The sequence below is a fragment of the Chelon labrosus genome, assembly GCF_963514085.1.
Source record: "Chelon labrosus genome assembly, chromosome: 18".
Taxonomy (NCBI): Eukaryota; Metazoa; Chordata; class Actinopteri; order Mugiliformes; family Mugilidae; genus Chelon; species Chelon labrosus.
In genome coordinates this window covers 19,654,310-19,678,695 of record NC_140351.1, presented here as the reverse complement: position 1 = coordinate 19,678,695, position 24,386 = coordinate 19,654,310, and the positions used below count along the sequence as shown (strand labels likewise).

Below are 24,386 nucleotides of genomic sequence, written 5' to 3'. Positions count from 1 at the left end.
TATAATTTAAACATATTTAATTAAGCAGCTAGGTTGCAAAATGTCTATGGAGTTTTATTTTGAAAAAATATAACAGGAAATTGTCTTTTTGTTTCGATTGGCTTTTCCATTCTGCGCTGTTCTTAATGTGCAGAAATGTCGACCCAGGAAGCCGCATTCAGGGCTTCTTGTTTGTGTCCTGCCGTGTAACCCTATGGGCATCTATTCGTCGCGTCGCTTCGTGTCCACCGCGGACGGCGGAAATGTGGACGCCGACGGGAGAGCAGCGCTGTCCGTGTGTCTGTCAGCGGTACCGTGGATGAAACGTTTTTTCTGACTCTGTTGGCGACCATCATTAAACTTTCAAGATGAGGATCCTCGCGTCTCTGCTGAAAAACGCCAACCCCAAAATCGAGTATTACTCCAGGTTCTCACCCTCCCCGCTGTCCATTAAGCAGTTTCTGGATTTTGGTGAGTAATGCTGCGCTGTCTTCTTAAATGAATGACTTGCTGATGAGGAAGGTAGCCAGACACTCAGACAGACATTCAGACAGATAGGGGCCTTGTTTTATACATTTGATCAAGTGTCACGTGCAAGGCCGGACTTGTTGTTATTGCTTGTTATTAACAGAACTCATCTGTAGGCTCCAATGAAACATTAGACTTTGTTCTGATCACATGTGACATTTAGAATAAGTGTTTACTTTTAGCATCTCATCCATGACAGCACAAGCAGCAGCATGCAGGCTGTTGTCTCTGTCTGGCAGCTTTCTGTTTCAGGTTTGTTTAATGTGTAAACATGTCATGCCAGCATGCAGGTCTGTTCATTCAGCACGTATGCAATGGAGGGTACACGCCTCTGCCACTGGTTGCTCAACGGGGATTAACTCTCTGTACACTACCTCAGTTCCATGCATCATAATGACTTCAGAACATGAATCATTAAATGAAAGATATTTAAAAATAAATCAATAAATCTTTGCCCGACTCTGACATGAGACCTGCAACACAAGATGTCTCTTATTAATTGCTTGTCGAAGCTGACCTCGAGGCTTTTCTTAATCCACATCTGATTAAACCCGGTCTTGGGTGTTACGTAATTTGTTCTCACAGCTGTGGCTTGGATGTGTGGTGCAGGAAGTGTGCGACACTTGTTGCACAGCGAGGATCTCGTCCTCTCAGTTCCTCGTCAAAGGCGGCGGCGGGCCAGAAGACGGCCGAGGGTAGTCGGCACATGTCTTTTATTCTGACTCACAGGGAGCATGGGTCATCCGAGCGTTCCTGTTTTGCAATTAACAGGCCGTCCTTTTACAGTGCTGACTCAGGCTGAGCTTTTCCGCTGAGCTAAGACAGTTGGACACTCTCCGAGTCAAGTGGATCTTTTAGTTTTTCAGCCGCACCACACTAAAATAACACAATATGATCGCCTCTTCTCCGCTGGAGGTCACACACGGTTCAACACAACACAATAGGTTTCCTGTAACACTATCAGCAGACGGGTCTTGGTGTTGTTACACTGAGTATTGTTCCTGGAGAAAGCCGAAAGCTACAGACTTGTGCTTCCTCTGCTGAGTCATTAGTGTTCAGATCCTCTCATGCACACATGAGAAGTGGTTTGCACATTTACCGCGGTATTTTATTATTTTCTGTTTTGATCTAGGACATGATCTCTCTAATAACCTTTGCGTGACTCCCCCCTTTCCTGCAGGCTAGTGGGATTTATGATTTCCTCGTATAGTTTTGCATAAAATCTGGAAGCTAACGTTTGGCAGAGAGTCGGTACAGCCTCAGCCAGAGAGCAAAGGCGTACGGTGTCATGTTAAAGGTTGGGACACTGAAACCAAGAGCAGCGTGGTACTTTTAGTCGAGGTTCCACCGAGGTTAAAGGTAAACCGCTCGAGTGAAAGCTTCGTGAGATAAACTGATACATTTCAGTTGTGTAGAACAGGTTTTCACATGACAATGAGAAGTCTGATAACAGAACTATATGCCTGAAAACTATTTCTATAGTGGAAGTGCTGAGAAACAGGATTGTAACGTTGTCAGTTTATATTTGTCTTGAAATAAATATTTTTGGCAGGAAAATTGAATTTCCACAAGCAGTCACTGTTATCAACAAAGTTATCTTTAGCTTTTGGAATTTTTTATTTTATTAAAGTGCCAGAGAAAGGAGGCGGGAAATCAGAGAGGGTATGACTTAAAGCAGAGGGCACAAGCTGGAGTGGCACCTGTGCCACTCCAGCGAGGACCCGAGCCTCAGTGTGGGGATGCCCGAACTTAAATCTTGTTTTTCTTTCAGGCAGGGACAATGCCTGCGAGAAGACATCCTACATGTTCCTTCGTAAGGAGCTGCCCGTGCGGCTGGCCAACACCATGAGAGAGGTCAACCTGCTGCCTGACAACCTGCTCAGCCAGCCCTCCGTCAGACTGGTCCAGAAATGGCAAGGCGCTTCCTCTCGCAGATTTTTGCATGGCTGCCAGGCGATAAGATTTATAGTAGTACGATTGTTAAGAGGCGTGCGTATAGGTTGCCGTTTGACCTCTGTTTGTTTGATTAGGTACATGCAGAGCTTTGTTGAGCTGCTGGATTATGAGAACAGGAAGCCGGAGGATCCCCACGCTCTGAATGAGTGAGTGAATATTGCCTTCACAATAAAAGATAATAAAAGTAGAGTGATTACAGCTTTATCTAACTGCTGTGTACTGATTTTATGTCATTACGTCTCGAGTCGCTCTTCCACTGTGGCTAATTCCCTTAGAACACAAAAGCCTGTGTTAACTGATAAGGTAACGCTGTGTATTTATACCATAACAGTGGTTGTCTGATAAACAGCAACGTATGACTGATAACCACAGACAGGTATCTGTTCAGAGAACACATTTCCGAGACTTGCTCGTACTTAGCCTGACTGTGGATTTTTGCATGTCTCCGAAATATTAAAGAAATGTTGGATTGGAATTTAAATTCGACCCTTTTATTTGTAGATTATAATAATATGCGTGTGTATACGAGGAAGAAAACTCATGGGTCATCTCCAAATGTCATTTTTAAATGAAATCTTTAGTTTCCTGGAGCTCCTGATCGAGATCCGTAACCGTCACAACGATGTGGTTCCCACCATGGCTCAGGGGGTCATAGAGTACAAGGAGAAGTTCGGCTTCGACCCCTTCATCAGCAGCAACATCCAGTATTTCCTCGACCGCTTTTACACCAACCGCATCTCTTTCCGCATGCTCATCAACCAGCACAGTGAGTCTCAGAAGTGCATTTGCTTGATCTGGATTGCAAGCACAAGGTTCAGCTCGGTGTCATTTCTATGTATTTGTGTCCAGCTCTTCTGTTCGGTAACGACACCAACCCAGCCCATCCAAAACACATAGGCAGCATCGATCCCACCTGCAACGTGGCTGAAGTCGTCAGCGGTGAGTCCGGGAATTACTGGAAATTCTTCCACAAAACCATATGAGAAGCCGTCCGTGGAAGGTTATTGTGAAGGAAAACACCGGAGAAGAAACGCAACAGTTCCCAGTCTTGGGAGCTTTGAAAGCCAGCAAGCAGGCAACTAGCTTTATAGTTAGTTGATTCTTGCCATCCTTGTAAGGAAGGTCTCAGGATGATGATGATTGGTCCACACCTTTGTTAATCAGCCACAAACCTGAAAGATGGATTGTCGTGCGATTTTATTATCTCACAAATCTGCCTTACAAGGTAAATATGTGGGCGTATAACTCATACACACAGTCATCAGAGTCTGTTTAATCATGTTAGCTTGTATTAAATTAAACTCATCATGCTCTGTTATGTTGTAACACTCACACCAGAGTTTGAGCAACAGTTACTGCTTTTGTTGTCAGAAAATATTTTGTGACTTTTATTTTCTGCTAGTTCTCATGGGAACTGAAGTTAGCTGTCCTTTATATCACACCGGCCCCTCTCAGCAGCGTTATTAATCAAACAAAAGCGAGTACATCTTTGCCGAGAGGCGTGTTTACATAATGATAGTTTTAAGGGAATTCCATTAACGTGCTGCACTTTCTGTGACCCAGCAGTGCACAAAAGCTCCGTTTGCAACCGGTAGGAGGAAATTAGAAATATCAGCATGCTCTTTTCTCTCTTCCGTCAGATGCCTACGACACTGCCAAGATGTTGTGTGAGAAGTACTACTTGGCTGCTCCCGGGCTCAAGATAGAAGAGTTTAACAGTAAGAGAGTTTTGTGCAATAATCCATCCTAAAATAGGCTTTATACTGTTCCTTTTTTGAATCGGTCGCCCAGCATAAAAACTTTGTGTTCTGTTTGGCGGTCTTTCTAACAGAAGACTGTCTGGTTGCAGTTTGGGAGTCCAAATTTAGTCTTGTAACAATTACAGTGTACACCATGTGATTAACTTCAAAAGAGCCAGCTTTGTCTGCGTGTGTTTAATCTTCTGCCACTTCTTGCATTCCCCCCTTCCAGTGAAGGCTCCTAAGAAGCCCATCCAGGCGGTGTATGTGCCCTCTCATCTGTTCCACATGTTGTTTGAGCTCTTCAAGGTAAACAGGCTAACATTAGCGCAATTAGCCAAACTGGCTTGTTGGTCTTTAACTGTAATGAAACTTTAATGTGACTGTAATTCTATAAAGACGCCTGCTGATCTGACTCAATGGACTCTGCTTTTGCAGAATTCAATGAGAGCAACAGTGGAGCTTCATGAGAACAGTAAAGAGGGATTACCCCCAGTAAAGGCTAAAGTCACCCTGGGTAAAGAGGATCTCTCAGTAAAGGTAAATTATACACGCGTGTATCATTATCGAACTGTTTTAGTGGTGCTGTAAGTTTTTGCTTCGTTCACTCCATCCCTTCTATTTTCCATTTTAGATCAGTGACAGAGGAGGAGGAGTTCCTCTCCGGAAGATTGACCGTCTGTTTAATTACATGTACTCCACTGCCCCGACGCCAAGCCTGGAGCCAGGAGCTGTGCCTCTGGTACACACACACACTCATAAAATCAAACAAGTATTGACCGTGGTGACCAAACCCCTCTTAGCTCATATGTTTTTTTTTTTATGTGTGGACTCATAGCATTTAGGAAATTAAAGTGCATTTATTTTCCTTCCTCATACAGGCTGGTTTTGGCTATGGTTTACCCATTTCCAGACTCTATGCTCGATACTTCCAGGGAGATCTGAAACTCTACTCCATGGAGGGAGTGGGAACGGACGCTGTCATCTATCTAAAGGTGAAATTAGCTAGACAAATGTGTTGCAATTTTCTGTTTGTCTCTGAAAAACACAATACTTAGCCAGCTCAGACATCAAAGTGCCCAGTAAGTTTTTGGATTTTTATCTACACATACCTACACTATGTCGCCTATGTCACAGTATCTGGCCTAATAATGAAAAAAAAAAAAAACTAATTTTGTTAGCATTCATAATTTAGTGTTTGTCATTACCTGGAAAATTATAGAAATTTTGATGACTCACCTTCCACTCGGGGGTGTATTTTGTGTCCAATGAAAATCTGTCTTTATTTTTTACGTCCCTCCTTTAAGGTTATACATTTAGCCAGTTACTGACCAATTCACAAAACCTAGCTAGCTAGCTAGCTTCCTCATGACAGTCTTTGTTGGGCTAGGAACTAGCATCCCTGGTGGATTTAGCAAATTTTAGACAGATCCAAGCTAGCTTGTTTCCCATGCATCATCTATATACTAAGCTAAGCTAAATGTCTCCTGGTGATACACTGCCTGACCAAAAAAAAAGTCACCACCTGGATTTAACTAAGCAAATAGGTAGGAGCCTCCTATTGGATAATTACTGCATGGGTGATTATCTTTCAGCTGGCAACAAGTTATTTAAGCCCAACTGATGCAATGAGTAGCTTCTTATTTCTCAAACAACCATGTTGAAAGACACATCCCGTGGTTGTGGAAAAGATGTTAGTCTGTTGGAGAAGGGTCAAATCGTTGGCATGCATCAAGCAGAGAAAACATCTAAGGAGATTGTAGAAACTAGTAAAATTGGGTTAAGAACTGTCCAATGCATTATTAAAAACTGGAAGGATAGTGGGGAACCATCGTCTTTGGGGAAGACATGTGGTCGGAAAAAAATCCTGATTGATGGTGATCGTGATCACTTAAATGTTTGGTGAAATCAAATCAAAGAAAAACAACAGTAGAACTCAGGGCTATGTTTTATAGTGAAATTAAGAGCATTTCTACAAGTACAGTGTGAAGGGAACTCAAATTGTGAAAGAGTGGTTCAGGGAGCATGAGACATCATTTTCGATTAAGCTTATCGAAACAATGCCACAGCAAATGAGTGCTGTAATCAAAGTTAAAGGCAGTCCAACAACCTTTTTTTTGGTGGCGACTTTTTTTTTGGCCAGGCCGTGCAGTTTCCGTGTAGAACTTGATAGTGGTATCAATCTTTCAACTCTCAGCTAGGAGACAAATACATGTATTGCCCAAAATGTGTCACAGCGTGATTAAGCCCGAAGATGATTAGCTTAGCAGCTAAACAAACACCTAGCCAACATGCCAGTTGCACCATACCTCACCACAAAAGTGATGTGAAAATATCATTCCAATCTATATGTCTTCATGCTAAGGTTAACTAATGGTCTCCTGGCTCTAGAGGTGCAGTACTTTTTTTGGAGTGTCAGTATTCATAATGTTCACGCAGTTTGTATACTACAACCTTTTAGTTGCTTAATATTTCTTTTACCTTTAATATATTCTTTATCTTATTTTTCTATGTCTATTTTTTATATAACTTATATTTACCACATACATTCCCTATTAGGAATCAACAAAGTCAAATCTTATAAGATAAGATAAGACTTTATTTATCCCAGTGAGGAAATTAGGGTGTTACAGTGGCCGGGAATAACAGTGCAAAGTACAAAAAATAGAATAAGGTAAGACAAGAGAAACTATATAAAAGTAAATACGTTATGGTATAAAAAATATTTACATATTTCATCAGGTTTTAAGTAGCTAACCAAAAGTTGAAAAACCAACTAATTTAATAGAGAGTTGAGGTGGTAAGGAGGCTAAATATACATATTGACATTCATGAATATCATGAATAAAACAAACTCCAATAGGAGAAGCACAAAGTATTGCATGAAAAAGACATGAGGTAATGACAGGGATGAGCTGGTATATACTATGCTCTTGTATCTCCAAGAAAAGAAGCTCAGCAGCAGAGCTAAGAAATGCTGATGTTAAAGAGTCTGACTGCTGAGGGGACAAAACACCTCCGGAAGCGTTCCTTCTTGTACTGTGGGTGCAGCAGTCTTTGGCTGACGGAGCTTCCTAAAGTCTCAACTGTCTCAAACGGGATGAGGGGGGTTGTTCCTGATGTTTGACAGTTTAGCCAACGTCCTCCTCTCCCCCACCTCCTCCACTGAGTCCAGAGGACAGCCCAGGATGGAGCTGGCCCTCTTGATCAGTTTGCCCAGTCTCTTTATGTCCCTTTCCGTGACTCCGCCACACCAGCAGACCACAGCGTAGAAGGTTGCCGATGCAACCACAATGTCATAAAAAGTCCTGAGTAGTGTCCTACACACCCCAAAGGACCTCAGTCTCCTCAGCAGGTGGAGGCAACTTTGTCCCTTCCTGTATAGTGTTGTCCAACCAGTGCAGTTTATTGTTCAGGTGAACACCCAGGTATTTATATCCATCCACAATTTCGATGTCCAGTCCCTGGATGTTCACCTGTGCAGTTTGTGCTGCCTTCCTTTGGAAGTTATTCACCATCTCCTTTGTCTTGGTGGCACTGATGTGAAGGTGACTGTGTTCACACCAGTTGGCAAAACCCTCGACCACCTTCCTGTATTCGTCGTTCCCGCCCGATACCCGTCAAACGATGGCTGTATCATCCAAGAACTTCTGGATGTAGCAGCTGTCTGTGTTATACCGGATGTCCGAAGTGTTGTCTTGTCTTATCTTGACAAATAGGATTCTCATTTGCCTTCATGTTATTTTTTTTTTTCTCCTTCTGAAGGCCCTGTCCAGCGAGTCCTTTGAGCGCCTGCCCGTCTTCAACAAGTCAGCGTGGCGGCATTATAAGACGAGCCCTGAGGCGGACGACTGGAGCAACCCCAGCAAAGAGCCACGTGATGCCAGCAAGTCCAAATACAAAGCCAACAGATAACTCTGCCCGGCACGATCGCAAAGCCCTCTGCTGGGAGCCAAATATGCCTGCGGTCTGCATACAGCATGTACGATGAAAGGTTGCCCTTGGGTCAACTTTTGGTCTTGGATCAGACTTGCATTTACATTCCAGTGGTTTGAGAAAGGTGGAAGACCTCGACTTAAATCTGTACCCAATGGCAATGACCTTCATCAGTGTAGCTTTTATTGTAGTGGCGTTACCACTGGCTCTCCTAAGATGGAGTTTAAAATGAACCTCTTCCAAATTCTACATCCCCAGTGTTTAACCTCATTCCTAAATAACTGGTTATTTTGGTGGATCTTTACAAGCGTAGACTTTATTTCCTCAAACTAAATTCCCTGCATCAGTGCGATCTCTCCTTTTGCCTCGGGGCAGTTTGGCCGTTCCTCATCTTTGCTGAGCAGGCCCCGGCTCCCTGCGGCTGAATAAGCCGTGCACTGCTGATTGCGTGCCTTTGGTGTATTGGGTTTCTCCTCGCAAAACACAAGCGGAGTCAGGGGGGTTGAGTTTCAGTGCAAATGGGAAGAGGAGGAGGTTTCATTTCCTTCCTTTGGGAGACACTTTTGACTCAACGCACAATTGGGCCAGTGTGTCATTGCCATTGCAAAGACTTGTTTTGATTGCACTCTGTTTTTAGCCTGGGAAAATGAAAAAGAGGAAGCATTTCATGAAGAGTAATCTAAATCTATTATTTCATGTTGAAGAGAGAAAGCCTTATTTCCGGATACTTTGTATACATTTGATGTTTTTAACTCAATTGGAACTTGAAGAAGGGAGAATATTATCAGGTTGTACACATTTTACAGCTTTACTCTCAGAGGTTAAGCAGCCACCATTGGCAGACAGTACTAACCCTCATCAGAATCTATCTGCGGGCATCCAGCTCTGTGTCCTGACAACGATCATCCGTCAGACGCTTATTAACTGCCACCATGCCAGTGTCGTCTGCGAAGTAGCTTTAACCACACCAGCATGATCCTCAAATCCTCACAGTAAGAGAAGGACCTGTTGCAGCTAACAAGGACTATCACAGTAGGATTGCATCATCACTTTATATATTTCATCATTACATTCTGCAGTGGTGGATAAAAAAAAAAAAAAAAACATGGTCAAAGCTCGGACCTGTTATCCATCCACTCAACCTCGTGTCTCGCTTTCACTAACCCCGGCAGTCTTCTGAGTTTGAACAAAGCCTGTGTGTTTTAATGTCACGAGTGGAAATGACAGCTGTGGCCGAAATGCAGAACAAGTTGATACCTGAAATGTTTTAAATGATTTTACGCAGCAACAAAGACGCTGTTCTGGTCACTGTTGTTGTTTTTCGGAGATGTGCGCCCCTTTCCTTTAACTTCATGTCACTGGCATTGGCACAGGATTATTTTTGCCAAGCTTTTAATGATTATGTGTTGCTTTGGAGACTTGCTGACGGAAATCTTGGTCAAACTACTAAACCGTCTCTAGGCACTGAAATACTGTCAGTTTTTGTCACGTGGATCATATCAGACATGTTTTCGTTCACTTTAATAACTATATGTGTGTTTTTATTTCAAATAGATAATCCTTTCAGATCTTTTTTTGATTATGTTCAAAAAGTCAGATCCCAGGCCATCCTAAAAAAAGACCAGACTTTATAATCATGTGTGACCTGTTTGCTAGAAGCAGATAACGGGGCATTCAAACAGTCTGAAGTGTCTTCCTTCTCTCATCTCCTCTAGCTTCACCCGATGTGAAAGGAAAGAAGAATTGAGAAAGTTTGGGAAGCTTCCTCATCCTGTAGGTTCTCCGCTTTACAGCCTCACTGTAAGATTTCATCACTGCCAATGCCTTTTTAAGCTGCCAGTCTCACTGCTTGGTGACGGACCTGATGTAAAAGAAGTGCTGTGTTTCTAGGTTAGCAGTTGAGTGTGTAGGTTAACGTGTGGTCTCCCTGCACACTTCAGATGTTTCACAACCAGTTCCTTCGTTTTCTGTAGAGACCAGAGGATCTTCTACCATCACGTCCGGTTCAGCTAACCTACTGTAAAAGACTGTCTCATTGTACTTTTAAGTATTTTAGAAAATATCATGCATCTAATCTGTACATACAGCCAGTGTGGAGTGCTCTGTGTGTTTTCCATCCTGCTGTACATCCAGCCTCTATGTGGCAGTAGTCGTGTAGAGAGACGCTAGTGCTACAACATCGACGTTCTCCGCAAAAAAAGTGACAGAACGTGATCTAGCATGAGATCAACCTGAAACCTGACAATAAACAAAACTGCTGTCGTGTGTGATCCATCTATATTTATATGCTGCAATAAGAGAAAAAGACTTGTATTTGCATTTTGTTATACGTTTTATTTACATATTAAGCCGTTTAATTAAACTTTAAAAAAATAACAAAGAAAAAGAAAGAATACACACATTCCTAAAGTTTGTACATATAGTGCAGGTTAACATGTAGTGCGTACAGGACGTTAAGGTCCCTACATTGCGTTGGGGTATTTATTATGTTGTCGGGCGGGGGTGGGGGGTGGAATAGAGGTCTGCAGCATCCGGCCTGGTATGAGGGAGCAGACCTGAGCAAAAGAGCTGTTGAATACATTTCCAATAACCGGCGGGGGCTGTGCTCGGGGCTTTAGACGACCTGACCCGGAGAGCGAGCTTCAGTGTTTGTACATTTCAAGTATCATCAGAGTTTGTCTGGGTTTCATTGACAGCCGACATCATGTTCCGAGGAGTCGGAAAAATGTCTGCTAAACACCGATTGATAAAACATAAAACGTGGAAAGAAATACATGGCTTACATGTTGAAAATCCAAATCTATTACTAGGTTACTGATCGGCTGGGATGTCGGAGGGTGTTTGTGTGCCGTGTGACTGAATCTACCCCTCTTTATTATTTATTATTTCTCAGTTCCTCGCCTGTTGTGGAAGGAGGAATTGGAGAAGAAAGACGTGGAGAGAGGGGTCTATGCAACAGGCATGAGATGTTGACATCTGGCATCATCTATCTATGGTTTTCATCTTTATCAGATGAGCACAACATTGTCCGTGACAACTTACAGTATATATTTCCTTTTGATTCAATTCACAACACAACAAAATAAACATTTTTTTTTTTTCACAGCAGACATTTTGTTTTGCCATAAGCGCAGGTGGAATTGAGGATGCCCTAGCAAGCCCCGACAGTGAACCAGCATGCACAAAAGCTGGACCTCCCCTAAGTGGTAGTACACCTGTGCATTTTCCCCACAAGTCAAAATATCTGCCGTGAAAAAACACATATTCCAGCTGTCCACTTTGGCGAACATGGCTACTCCGCTTTGTCTCTCCTCGAGATGCATTTTCAGAATTGGGACATCAATCGAGGTGTCGGGCCGAGATCGGTGTCTGGTGTCCCGTGCTGGAGGACATGGAGGCGAGGTCGCACAAGACAGAGGAATATGAAGATCTCTCCATGTGCAGGCTTTAAGAGTCAGTTTACATTCAATACATTAACGTGAAAGTTTTTATTTTTTTTTCTCTCTCATCAACTTTGGGACCAACAAGCAATTTAATATAACTAGTTATAATATACACGCCTCCTTTTTAGGGTCTCTTTTTAGTTCCACTATTTTATTTATGTGAACTTTATGTTAATGTTTATGTTAGATGCTAAAAACATTTCTTCTGTCTTCAGTCGTGTTTCGCTCTGACTTTTTTAGTTTTGTGCCGACTGCTGACGGTGTCATTGTTATTTCCTGCAGAAATTTGAATTCAAATAGCTACTTGAAAGTGGTCATCACTGGAATCATTGGCGATCATTTACACAAAACTGGCGCTGACTAGTGAGTGCAAAGAGGCTGCCCACAGTGTCACCTCCGCTATTCTAGGGTGTGCAGTGTCTCTCCTTTAATTAAATAGTCCGTTCAACAAGCACAAACATACACAGTGAGGAAACCAGTTCCAGTTTATACGACCTGTAGGACTGAATCTCAGACACAGTGTTTCTGCAACTTTGTGCCTATTCACATCTAGAGGCCACAGTAGTTACAAGAGAACCTGTGAAAAGGAAAAGGATGAGCTAACTTATTAGGACAGAAAACAATGAGGTGATATTACAAGCAAGCTGTTGGACAGTCTCTATCAGCGCTGGACAATCCAAAGCAAATCCTCTTGAAAGGATAACCTGTAACAACATCTTCCTTCCGGCTGCTTGGTTGCCCAGACAACAGAGACAGCGATGGCTTCTTAGCTCTGCAGCTCAGAACTACGTTTCCCATGGTCACTGTCTGCATTGCATATTTGCAACATCCTTGAGGTTTGAGTATCCAGCCAGCATTTGTACAAGTATATGTGTGTGTGTGAGAGCAGTTCCCAGGCAGTGTACTGTGAGTGAAATGTGTGTGTGTGTGTGTGTGTGTGTGTGTGTGTGTGTGTGTGTGTGCGAGTGAAGTGTGTGTGTGTGTTTGTGTGTACAGCAGTCCGTCTACTTCTCATCTTCATCGCCTTCGCTCATGCTGCTTATAGAGGCAGACGCTCCTTTCGGGGAGGTAGGAGGGGAGGGCCGAGCATTGTGCCAGCGGGCGGGGGGAGAAGGGGGAGAAGGAGAGCGCAGGGGGGACAGTTCGCGGGGAGGACTATTGCAGGGCGACTCTCTGGGAGACAGAGCGTAGGACAGCATTCGACCACTGCGCTCCTGAAACACTTGTTTCTGTACGGACACAGAAGAGGAAAGTTAGTCCTCGGTAGATTACATTTTGAGAACACTAAACGTCTCAGCACCACAAATAATGTGGACATTAAACATCATGTTTTGTGCTTGGATACATGAATGTACCCAATAAAAGGCAGTTTAAAGTGCGTAAATAAATTTACAAAAAACTAAATATAGTGAACATTTGTACCTGTTATCTGTCATTACTTACCCATGTCCCATCAGGCCCAAAGAGTTCTAGGAAGTTGCCAATAAATTCTCTAGATTTCTCTTCCCATTTCTGAATTAGGTCGTGGCTCTTCTCCTCCACACGGTAAACAAAATGTTTGCTCTTCTCCTCCACCGTGCGGACTTTCTCCTTCATGCGGTCGACTTGGTTCTGTAGCCGGTACTTCTTCTCCTGAGGGGATGGAATGCAGCAAATGAACACACGCTTGACAAAAACAGAACCTCAGTGGAATAAATAAAAGGAAAATGATTATCTTAATCCAAATGAGAAGGACCAGTTTAAGACAAATTTTAAGTGGAGGAGCACTGTCATTTAACCAAGTCACATCTGGCTGAATGCCAAATTAAAGGGCCACCGTGTGTGATTTAGTGGCATCTAGTGGTGAGGTTGAGAATGGCATCCAACTGAATACCTCTTCACCTTTCCTTGTCCAAGTATGTAGGAGAAGCTGCACAAGCTTACACGCATAAAGTCCGCTCTGAGCTACTGTGGAAAGTAGGGCTGAACGAGTAATTGCATTTGCGATAATATCGCGATATGATAAAACGCGATTTTCTAACCGCAACTTGCGCGATTACAAGGTGGTCACGTGACGCGAGCGACGCGGATCGTCCAGCTTCTGACCTGGACGATCGGCTTGTTTACCTGTAATTTGCTACTGCTAGTTTTTTGCAACATGGCTGAATATTTGTCCGACTCTGAGGTTGTGGACGAACCATAGCAGTAGCAAATTACTGGTAAACAAGCCGACCGTAGCGGGTGCGCGTGCTGCTCAGAGGTTAGAAGACATCATCCGGGGTCTGTAGGTCAATCTACAGACCCCGGATGATGTTAACACGTAACTCCGGACTCAACGGGGAATAGCACTCGCGTATCATAACAAAGTATTGGCAGAATGAACGAGATAATGCATTATTTAGAGGCTGCGTTTCGATGCCCTGGCCACTCCAGCTATATGGATATACGCTGATCTAATTATCTCCCGAACAAGTGCAAATGAAAAAAAGTGCTATTGGTGAGTAAACGATGATATTTTATGCTAGAAATAAGGTCCAGGTTTTAAAAAAAAAAGTTTTCCTTTAAATGCACAGTGGCAAAGCCACAGACGTTTCTGTAATGAGCAGTTAAATAAAAATGTCATTTATTTCAAGTCATACATCTTTTAATTTAATTCTAACAAATAGGCCCAGCCTATGGGAAAGAAGATTTTACACGAAATGTATCTAATATTGTGTTGTTCATATTTAAATCATTATGTTTTGTTGGGGAAAAAAAGAGGATAAAATAAATAAAAAATCGCATATTAAATCGCAATCGCAATATTGGGGGAAAAAAATCGCAATTAGATTATTTTCCCAAATCGTTCAGCCCTAGTGGAAAGATGGTCCCACAACACGGCGGCTTCATGAAGAGAACTTGTTCCCTATATTCCCTTATTCTTAACGAATGAAAATTCGTAGTTGCAGTTGCATTACACGCAAAGAAAACCATGCACTGCATATAAAGAAGGATGGACTCTCCGGAACGTTACCCACAGGTTTGCTGAAGAGCAGATTTGAAGCTCAGTGTGGGTGGCACTGGATGTCACCATCTTGGCAGCGACCAAAACTTTTTTTGTACCAGGCTTTAAGAACATGTATTCCTGGAACCAACTGCGAGTTGTAAAACTTCCATGTTGGCTTCAACTTATTGGCACTTTTTTCAGCCCCGGAAAAACCCGTTTAAGACAAGTTTTAAGTGGAGGAATGAAGAATACTTGCGATAAATTGACTCAAATAGTAACATCATTTTTTTGGTAATAGATCCCCCTAAATCCTACACTCCCAGCCTCTCGGTTTATGCTGCATACAGCAATGATCAACAGTTATATAGAATGGCTTATATTTCTTGTGTGTTTTCTCATGTAAAGTCATTGCTAATTTAAAGCTGCAGCAGATGTGAAGTTGATTTTGCTCTTACATTGATGTAGCTGACGTTCAGCTCCTTGGCCGTGTAGCCCCGCTGAAGGTTGCGCCGCGCGTAGACGTCATAGTCTCTGACAATTCTGGTAATTATGTCAGAAGTTGAGATTCCCTCTGTCCGCTGTGTGGGTACAAACATCCCTGGTATACACGCATAACAACACACAGAATTTGAAAAGTGCCTGAGGTACATTTTTAGAGGAAATGCACACAGTAATTTTAGTCATCCTACGACATGGCGCACTGACCTGCCTCCTTGATGTGTTTATAAACGTCCTCACTTCCTGCTGAGGAGTATGGGATATCATCGTGAGCCACAAAATCGATCTGAGAAACAATCAAAGGACACGTACTGCATGGCAGAAAACACGGCACTGGTAGACAGGCATGAAGCAGCGAAAAGTGACCATAAGGTAGATCTTACAAGTTAGACCTCTGCCAAGAGAGAAGATCACAAGAGCCTGGCCACGAACACACACACAAGACCACGCACAAGTGTATAAAAACCCTGGGGCCATGTTCACAAAATGTCTCATCATCATGACTCCTCCTGAATGCTGTTTAAAGTCTCTTTTTTTACGAATTATTCACAACTGGTTGGCTTGGTTGTTGCTATCGGTGACTTTGCGCTCACTGTACTCACTGTACTATATTTATAGTGCAGTGAGTAGTTCAGTCAATTGAATTAAATTTTATTTATATAGCGTCACTAACAATACAGATTGTCTCAAGAAGCATTACAGAGTCCAGCAGAGTCTTACAGAGAATGGCAGAGCCTGTGATTGGGACACAGGGGTTATGGATGTAACCAAGGTTCTCTGAATTTATCATCTCTGGTGGTGAGGAAGAATAAATTAGAACATGGTTAAGACAGGTTTTTGGGGGTCCAGATTTAAAAAAAAAATGCTCTGTGGTCAGAGGAGGGATGGCAGACTCTTAACCAAGGACAGGTGAGGACAGATTTCCCTTTGTCTGGCTACCGTCACTGGAGCGCAGCAGAAGAAGAGAGGACTGGAGGCATGTAGACGTCATATTCATGTGTCACTACTGTTTTTGTTATCACTCTCAGAGACAGAAGGTAAAGACAACAAGTTGTACGCTCTCTCAATATTGACTTCCCCTCTGAATCACATCGCCTGCAGCATTTAACTGATTGTCAGCAGGTCTTGCTTTGGAAATTAGTCCCACATCTAAAACAGTGGTGCGTCAGGGACTCGCATCAGCTATCTCAGCTGGTTAAGAGCCACTTTTGGCCTTTGGGAGGTTTTGTGAATACGGCTCCTGGATGATTCATGCACAGGTTAACACTCATATACCATCAACAACCTCACACATGCACCTTGTGTGTCTCCAGGAAGTCGGGAGTGAGAGTCCAGGGTGCGTCTCTCAAAACCTCATCGACGTAGCGGCAGTGTCTCAGTGCCTCGTAGCGCTCGTGCTCCGTCATGACTGTGAAACCCTTGTACTTATGGGTGAGCTCATCACTGCACACTGTTCCAAGAACATTGGAAAAACACAGATATGTCTTATTATTTAGACTGAATTGTTGGAATTGTTTGGAGCATTTGGTGTGTCTTACCTCCTACTATGAGGTAGGTGTTGGGAAAGAGGTTCTTGGCCTGCATGAGAGCACGAGCGTGCCCAGAATGGAACAGGTCAAAGATGCCATCTGCGTAGACTCTGACTGGCCGGTCCACTGAAAAAACACAGCAATATAAAAGAGATAAGAACAACTGGTGTGTTATGAAAGTAGCAGGTAATATAGCCTTGAGACATTCACCTTAAAGGGAGATGAAGAGCTGGCTGCAGAGGTCTGATAAGCTCACTTCTTTCTAGCTCCACAGTCCAAGAATATATTCACTTTCACAACATTTTGCACAGCTCTTTTTGGGAGCTTCAAAGACTTTTTGTCCTTTCTCACACATAGTTCTCTATGAGAAATGTAAACTTCAGTGGACTTCCCCTCTTCATTAGCTTAAGTAACCTCTGTGGTGTTTACACTTGTTAACTTGCGCACCACTTGTGGGTTAAGCTCACGTTAACACCCAGTTCCTCCAGTTACTTGACACAGCAGAAAAAGCACATAAGTTACAGATGTTGTTAAAGGTGTCTCACTTCAGTTGTGTGGAATGCAGCCATGATTTATCTGCTGCCTTCACACGTGGTTGTGCTTTTGGTGCCGTTTCAAGTGAAACTGTGTCAAGTGAATGAGCCTAAAACCACAAGGCCCTGGAACAAATTCTGAAAGTAATAGTAGTGGGATAAACATAACTGGTTTTGATTAGCACATATCCATCCAAATACAGTTAGGTCTGTATGTGTGGACGCTGAAGAAGCTTTTTTAGCTGTTTACCAAAACTTACTAAAATCAAAGTTATATAATGACTACAGACTTAAACTGTGGACTCTAATTTGCGGGTAGCCACGTCTAAATTGGAGGAAAGGTTTGTGAATTAAAACCCTTTCAATCCACAGTCCAAATTCCTTTTGAGCCCAAGTGGCGCTCAAATAGAAGAGTGAAAAAGAACTAAAACAAAGTGTGCAAACATATACACCGATCAGACATAACATTATGACCACCTGCCTAATATTGTGTAGGTATCCCTTGCATCTCCAAAACAGCTGTGACTCATCAGAGAATTGACATGGGCCTTCTGAGGGTGTCCTGTGGTGTCTGGCAACAGAATATTGTTAGTGGGGGCCTTTGGGTCCTATGGGTTGAGGGGAGGGGCCTCTGTGGATCATCCCACAGATACTTGATCAGTTTGGGATCTAGTGAATTTGGAGGCCAGGTCAACGCCTTGTGCTGTTCTTCATGTTTTTTTAGTTGTTCCTAAAGTGTTTTTGTGTGTGTGCGCCTGTGTCAGGCTGCATCCTGCTGGGGATGGCTGCTGCCATCAAGGAGTGTCATTGCTATGGGGTGGGGGTGTCTGGTCTGGTCTAGGTGGGTGGTACATGTCTATGCAACATCCACATGAATGCCAGGTGCCAAAAGTTTCCCAGCAGAACTTTGAATTGTCACAGGATGGTCAATGTTATTTACTTCTCCTGTCAGTGGTTTTAATGTTGTGGCTGATCGGTGTATGAACATAAATGTACACTCTATAACCTATCCAGTACATACGTTTCCAAATGACTATATTTTAGGCTTGTTGCAGTAGCGGTAGAGGTAGCACTAGCATTAGAAGAAAGAGTATGAGTAGGGTGCGCTGGGTGCACTTTTAAGGAGCTGCTTAAATCTCATTGTACTGTGTATAATGACAATAAAGGCTTTCTATTTCTATTCTATTCTATTCTATAAACAGAAGCATTGTAATAAAAGTTGGTTCGTAGATAGCAGTTGCAGCATTAGCAGTAGTATTAGTACAAAAACAGTCTAAAATGTAGTAGCTGCAGAAGCAGTAATAGTGTGACAGCAAAAGTAGTCGAGGGAATGCGGGTGAAGGTGAGAAAAGATAACAATCAAAGCTGCTGGAGAAGAACCACGTGGGATGAAATGGGAGAGAGGAGGAAACCGAGCAGGAGGAGGTCTACCTGGGGTGCCTCTGCGGGCCTGCGCGATGGTGAGTTTCTCATGAGGCGCGCGACAATCACAGCTGGTCTCCCTGGCAAAGATGGCGGGCTCGGTGAGGGTCTGAGACAGAAAGCGACCGAGTTAAAGATGGGATGAACGAGGGGAGACTGATGATAGATTTTCCAAAACATGAAGCCTCCATATAGCCCGGCACACAACCTGCCTCCACTTCCACGCCCATCCCGGTTACAGTAACCTCCATTAAGTCATTGACCTGAGCTGATGCCTGCTCCATGTTGGAACAACAGAGTGACAGACAGGCAGTGTTATTGATCACCGAGTGTGTGAGTGAGAATACATTTACTTCTTTGTAACCTGTGTATTAACATGTGAAAGAAATTCAGGACAGGGCTATTGATCTGATGTCGAAGGAGCTTGCCACACTGGAAAGAGAAAAAGGTAATGAATATAAGAACAACTACCAGGTACACAAGACAATAAAAGGACAGGCGAGATAAGAGATGGAGCTTGTTAGTACGAGTCGAAGCCGTATCAAGGTTAAAGTGTTGCAGTGTGAGCCTGCCATCTGTTGACTGCAGGGAATATTCACCGCATCTCATTCACGCGAGTGAAAGAGAACCAGAACAGAGCAGAAAGCTGTGGGAGTGTGAGAGGAGGAGGAGGAGGAGGAGGAAAACATGGAAACAGGTTCGGTCTCTGTGGACAAGGCAAGGCGCCTGACGTCAGTGTATCTTCCAGGAGCAGCGACGTAACCAGACTCTGGCGATAGAGTAGGTTCTCAGTGAGCATACACGGGGGACGGACCGGTGGACACGAGAGAAGAATAGCAGGTGAAAATACAGCTCCAGCACAGAGGTGAAGGGCAGAGGTTTAGGTCAGTGACTCGACAATTCACGCAATACATAAAGTGGCATCTAAGCATGATGATGGTTTTGATTTGTTTTTGCACAGGTTCCCCCACTCCAATGCAGTGAGGCAGAACGTGTTTGTGGTGCTCACAGTATCTCAAAATGACATTAAAATAATTGCAAAGACACCTTTATACTATAAGTTTGTCTCTGCACCACAGGCAAGTGACTTCACGTATTCACGTCCCAACATGTCGGGATTCAGCAAGCAAACATAAATATTTAACGGCAGATATGTTCTCACTGCATCCAGTTTAACCGCCATGTTCCGTTTTGGATCCAGGAGCCACTTGGATGAGAGGCAAGGCCCAGTGACTCTAGCTTCCTTCACTTTTAGCGCCGTATCTTTAGACATAGCAACACTAATTTCTGTATTATGTCACCTTCATCAGACGATAAAGCCGAATTTATGGCAGAGGGAATAGAAGGTGTTACCAAATTTATGCTTTTACACACTGGATTTTGATCACATTTTACAATAGTTGTTGCACTCACACATACAAAATTAGCGTCTGCGAGACTCCAAATAATTTTGGCAGAAGAAAAGACTATACTGCAGCCAGAACATGCCAACTAACAGACTTTGCTAGGTCTTCAGTTTGAATCAAGAGACTCGGCGAGGATGCTCTTGACATTTGTATGCAGCGGACATGCAGAAAACTTTGCTCTCTAGTTAGCCACAGTGAATGAAGTGCCTTTTAATTATACGAGCGGTAGCAATCGGCAGCACTTTAGAGGTCTGGAAAAATACCATTTTAGTCAAAAGCAACAACACGGAGAATGTGACTTAAGTTGTTGCCACTGCACCTCATCAGCCATGATTGATCTGAGAACAGACAGGTAGCTTTCAAACATTTTAGCACATGGTAAACAAAGTGACCAGGAGCTCAGGGGCCTATCAGGATGAGGGGCCAGAGCGTCCTCAGTAAAGCCTGCTCTGGCACAAGCAAAGAACATCTGGCATAAGACGGATTAAAGCTGGGGAAAAAAAGAGAGAGAGAGAGAAACACGGGCCAGAGGACGGCAAGGACGAGACTGGTTCACAAGAAGAGAGAGAAACCGGATGGAGGAGAGGAGAGGAAGGGAGAAAGCAAAATGGAGAGTATGGAGAGACACAGACGGATGAGAAAGAGGAGAGTATCCAAACACAGGAGGCGCTCTGTCCTCACTGCGGCAATGCCCCATGCTAGGATTCCTGCTGTGTGTAAACGCCTAGCTTTCTCCTTTGGCAGCACACAATGTCCACTCAGCACTCTGAGCATCTCCCACAGCCACATGCTGTAGGGGATCCGTTTCGTAACAGGGGAGGAAGCAGGACCCTTTGTCTTCCTCCTCCTCCTCCTCCTCCTCCTCCTCCTGTCACACACACTGCAAGGAAAGAAGACAACACACAGGCACAGGCAAGGGCGCCCTACCGTCCGGGGATGAGGGCAGGTGTGTTCAAGCTCCTCCATTATTCCCAAAGACTCATGGGATGCAGCGGTGGCCCCTCTGTTATGTGACTCAGCATCAGTGAGACGATGCCTCTCTCCTCACCACTCTGGCTCTTTCTCCTTCCTCTGTTCCCCCCCGCCCAATCTCTGCTCTCCCTCTCTGTCTGGCCTCTCCTCCTCCTCCTCTCTGACCCCCCCCTGCTGCAGCGAAAAGAAGAGGACTCACTCTTCAGGTGTTTCTTGGTGTCAAAAAAAGGAAATCTACCTCCAGTGTGCCGTTGTCATTCGAGCTTTGAAATATGTCATTTTTATATTTTTACAGTTTGAGTCTGATTCTAATTCTAATTATGATTTTGCTAGCGCGTATTGGTAATATTACAGCGCTTCACTGGAGAACAAATAGTGCCAAAACAAGTGGAAGAAACAGGCTGTGATGTACAACCGTTTGGTGAAGCTGTGAGTGAGTCCGCGTCTGAATAGACGATCTTTGGGTGTTCGCAGCCTCCCGGCCGAGCTGAGGAGCTCTCTCCATGGCGACGGGAATGAGGAGAGAGTGCTCCAAGGAACAGCCAATCAGAGAACAGCTCGAGCAGCCCAGTAGTATAACCTGTCAGGATTGGTGGAGTGGCCCATAGCACCATCGGTGAAAGACGCCACTGAGTGGTACAGTCCACTGACCGGCCAGATAGACGATAACTATGAACCGTTAGTGGACTATAAATTAGTACTTTATGTGAGAATTTAGGAGTCTGCAAACAGACTAGAATGGGAAAAAAAATAGGTTAAAAAAAACAAACAAACAAAATGAAACAAAAAACAAATCCCAGCGCCTTTCCGAGATTTATTTAAAATTAATTTGTTGCACTTTCACCTATGTGTTGACGTTTATCTGCACTCTATTTTGAGTCAGACTATACGGCAAACGGGCAAGTCTGTTTAGAAATTAAATTGTAATCTTACAGCCACGCTTCAAACTACTCTAACTATTTTTCTCTGTCTCCTTCCAAAAGCTGTTTGTCAGGCTGCCCCCAGGCACCGCTGAGCAGCCGGGCGAGAAATTACAAATAAAGAAACTACTATATATGTTTGGACTTGTGTGCTTACCTTCAGTGATCCCCTTCTGCAACAAAGAGGAGCGGCAGCTGCGCAACAGGAATGCGCTCTGACGCGCCGCTGCTTCACCATGGTGCCCAAAATAATAAGAAGAAAAAAAGTAAATTCTGACTTGATTAGCACTTGAAACGTCTGCCCGATTTTTTGCTTTTATTTATTTATTTATTTTTAGTCTAAGCCAGAAAGTTGTCTTGTTTCTGCCTCCAGCGCAGCGGGGAAGTGAAGCCGAGCAACGGCAGCGCTTCTGTCCAGTCTGTCCAAAGGGCGCATCAGATGATCACTGCTGATGAGCTGCGACATCTGTGAGGCACAGTCTATACAGCAGACCTTACAGTAGACCTTACAGTTGACCTTACCCCTATTAGGCTACACACTCATGAAACTTGGTTCTGTGGAAGATCCACTATCCACTAGGCATCCCAGCACAATCTGAAAGAAACGTGCGTGTCTTAAAACCACCGGTGGAAGGGACACAGCAATAAACCCACGCCACAGTTCATGCTGTACACAGATTGAAGCCCACAGCGATAAAACTAGTACTACTAAAGTTTCCGATCAGATCAATATGGCAATGTAGCCAATGTGCCCATGGGAGCAGGCTGAATGATCACATTGATTTAAGGTAGGCTATAGAAAGTCGAACTAGACTGTTTGAATGAAGGACAAAACACGCTTTGTGTTTTCATTACTGGACGCACTGTAGTGTCAGTGTGGCCCCAATCTGGCACAGGGATCTATTGTGCTCTCTATAGACCCGCCTGGTTGCTATGGAAACGAACTTCATCGGGACATACAGGGCACAGACAGTGACTTAGAAAAAAGAGGGAGGATAATGACGCAGGCCTATAATCTGATTTATTATTATTTTTTTATTATTTGAGGATAAATAAAATAAATTCGACACAAACTCTTTCTTTGGAACTTCATACAATTAACTCGTTTTATTTGTCGTTACTAGAAATAAATTTAGTTTTTTGTTATATAGTCTACAAGTAAAGTATATTAACCATTAGTGCAAACAATCTCTGCCACAAGATTACATTCATTTTATGCACTTTTTATGTAGTTATTTTTAAATTTAATTGCCATTTTGTTAAAAAGGACTTAACTGTATTTGAAACTACTTTAAATCTAAAAATATATCTTCGAAGATGCATGGCCTGAGTAAACTACCTGTCAATGGGTTAAATACTGAAGTAACCTGTAAGCAACACTGTAATATGTTTTTAGGCGGTCTAATTTTTTGAAGATATTTATCATGTCGTGTGTTGTGCTTGCAGTATGTCAACACACAGTAAAATAATTCCTGTCAGATTTAGATATATGCTATCTAGTAAACAATATTACAAATATATTACAGTAGTTGTCACTATTAGAGCACTTATGGTAAACGTGATCTTTTTACATTGCACAACACTGCCACCGTGCGCACAGACCGGAAGCTGCGTGTAATCTTATTGGCTGACAACGCAGCGACGTCACTTCCTGCATATGACTTTCCCCGGGAAGGCGATTTGGCGCGGACCGCTCTGTTGTTGTGTTGACCTGCAGTCGCCGCTTTGAGCAGCTGTCATTGAGAAAAGAACAAAAACTTCAAGTTATGGCACCCGTGTCAAACCCTGACAAAGACATGGACGCCCCGGACGGCGGTGAGTCTTCGCTTTGCGTCGCCTGTCGGCTAACTTTTTGCGAACGCAGGGGCAGCTATGAAGCTAGCTAACATGTTAGCTAGTTTATACTTTCATAAAACACCTGCTAACAGGCTTCCGCCATTAACACTTAATGTGTCTTTATGTTCTCGGACTAGCTCACAGTTTACTGTTTGAGTTTAGTGTTGCGGTCGAGAGTTGAGATTTATTGAAGCTACAACCGAAGATAATATTAGCTAGCAGTAGTGTGCTGCCATTGTTTTCTGTTTAGATTATTTTATGAACAATGCAGCCTGTTGGGCCTTTTGTAAGATATATTCAAGACATCTTACAAAACTTACAACCCGGCATCACAAATTTGAAGATGTGTCAAGATGTTTTCATAGCAAATGAACCAGTGCAGCTGAACCGCCGCAGATGTGGCAGCAGTGTGGAGTGTTTGTAGGGAGAACTGTCATGGTTGTACCTGCTGCTGCTGCTGCTGCTGCGGCGTAGCCATGACGATGTGTCCGTCTCCTCAGACGATGGAGGTCTGGCCAAGTCTCGCTCCAGACGGGAGAAGAGGGAGAAGGTGGGGAGGAAGTCTGCGCTGGAGCAGCTCAAGAAAGCCAAGATGGGGGAGAAGATCAAGTATGAGGTGTGAAAAGCTATATAACGTTTGAGCATGCTTCCGTTCTTCTGAATGTCGTATTATTTTACATTTAATTTAACTCAGTGATGTGCGGCCTTTGTACCCACCAGGCAG

The 24,386-nt window shown here is 43.5% G+C and overlaps 3 protein-coding genes across 6 annotated transcripts in view; 2 read left to right on the top strand and 1 right to left on the bottom strand.

Annotated features, from left to right (window-relative positions):
- Nucleotides 1-124: 124 nt before the first annotated feature.
- LOC311503888 (pyruvate dehydrogenase (acetyl-transferring) kinase isozyme 3, mitochondrial) lies at nt 125-10,403 on the top strand. Of its 2 annotated transcripts, XR_014699607.1 has the most exons (12): nt 125-450; nt 2,279-2,420; nt 2,538-2,609; nt 3,045-3,229; nt 3,313-3,402; nt 4,104-4,181; nt 4,435-4,511; nt 4,641-4,742; nt 4,837-4,944; nt 5,084-5,197; nt 7,968-8,184; nt 9,854-10,403. XR_014699607.1 is itself a non-coding variant. In XM_084566793.1 (11 exons), the coding sequence occupies exons 1-11, from the start codon at nt 348-350 to the stop codon at nt 8,115-8,117; spliced, it is 1,221 nt and encodes a 406-aa protein (XP_084422919.1). In that variant the 5' UTR covers nt 125-347; the 3' UTR covers nt 8,118-10,403. The 2 variants fall into 2 exon arrangements, 1 of the variants encoding a protein (XP_084422919.1); XM_084566793.1 differs by having other exon boundaries at nt 7,968-10,403.
- Nucleotides 10,404-12,585: 2,182 nt separating this feature from the next.
- Nucleotides 12,586-22,064, bottom strand: LOC311503317 (choline-phosphate cytidylyltransferase B-like; the record flags this gene model as incomplete). Of its 2 annotated transcripts, none has more annotated exons than XM_084565969.1 (8): nt 12,586-12,810; nt 13,025-13,213; nt 15,002-15,144; nt 15,252-15,330; nt 16,343-16,494; nt 16,583-16,699; nt 18,538-18,637; nt 21,984-22,064. In XM_084565969.1, 8 exons carry the CDS (start codon nt 22,062-22,064, stop codon nt 12,586-12,588), a joined length of 1,086 nt encoding a protein of 361 aa, XP_084422095.1. The 2 variants fall into 2 exon arrangements, with proteins under 2 accessions (XP_084422095.1, XP_084422096.1); XM_084565970.1 differs by lacking the exon at nt 21,984-22,064 and adding an exon at nt 20,862-20,915.
- A 1,154-nt stretch (nt 22,065-23,218) lies between these two features.
- The window catches only part of pola1 (polymerase (DNA directed), alpha 1), a 53,955-nt gene continuing 52,787 nt past the window's right edge, over nt 23,219-24,386 (top strand). For both annotated transcript variants that reach the window (XM_084566013.1, XM_084566012.1), the window contains exons 1-2: nt 23,219-23,641; nt 24,163-24,278. In XM_084566013.1, coding sequence (XP_084422139.1) covers nt 23,593-23,641; nt 24,163-24,278 — 165 coding nt within the window. In that variant the 5' untranslated portion in view covers nt 23,219-23,592. The remainder of the gene's footprint in view (nt 23,642-24,162; nt 24,279-24,386) is intronic.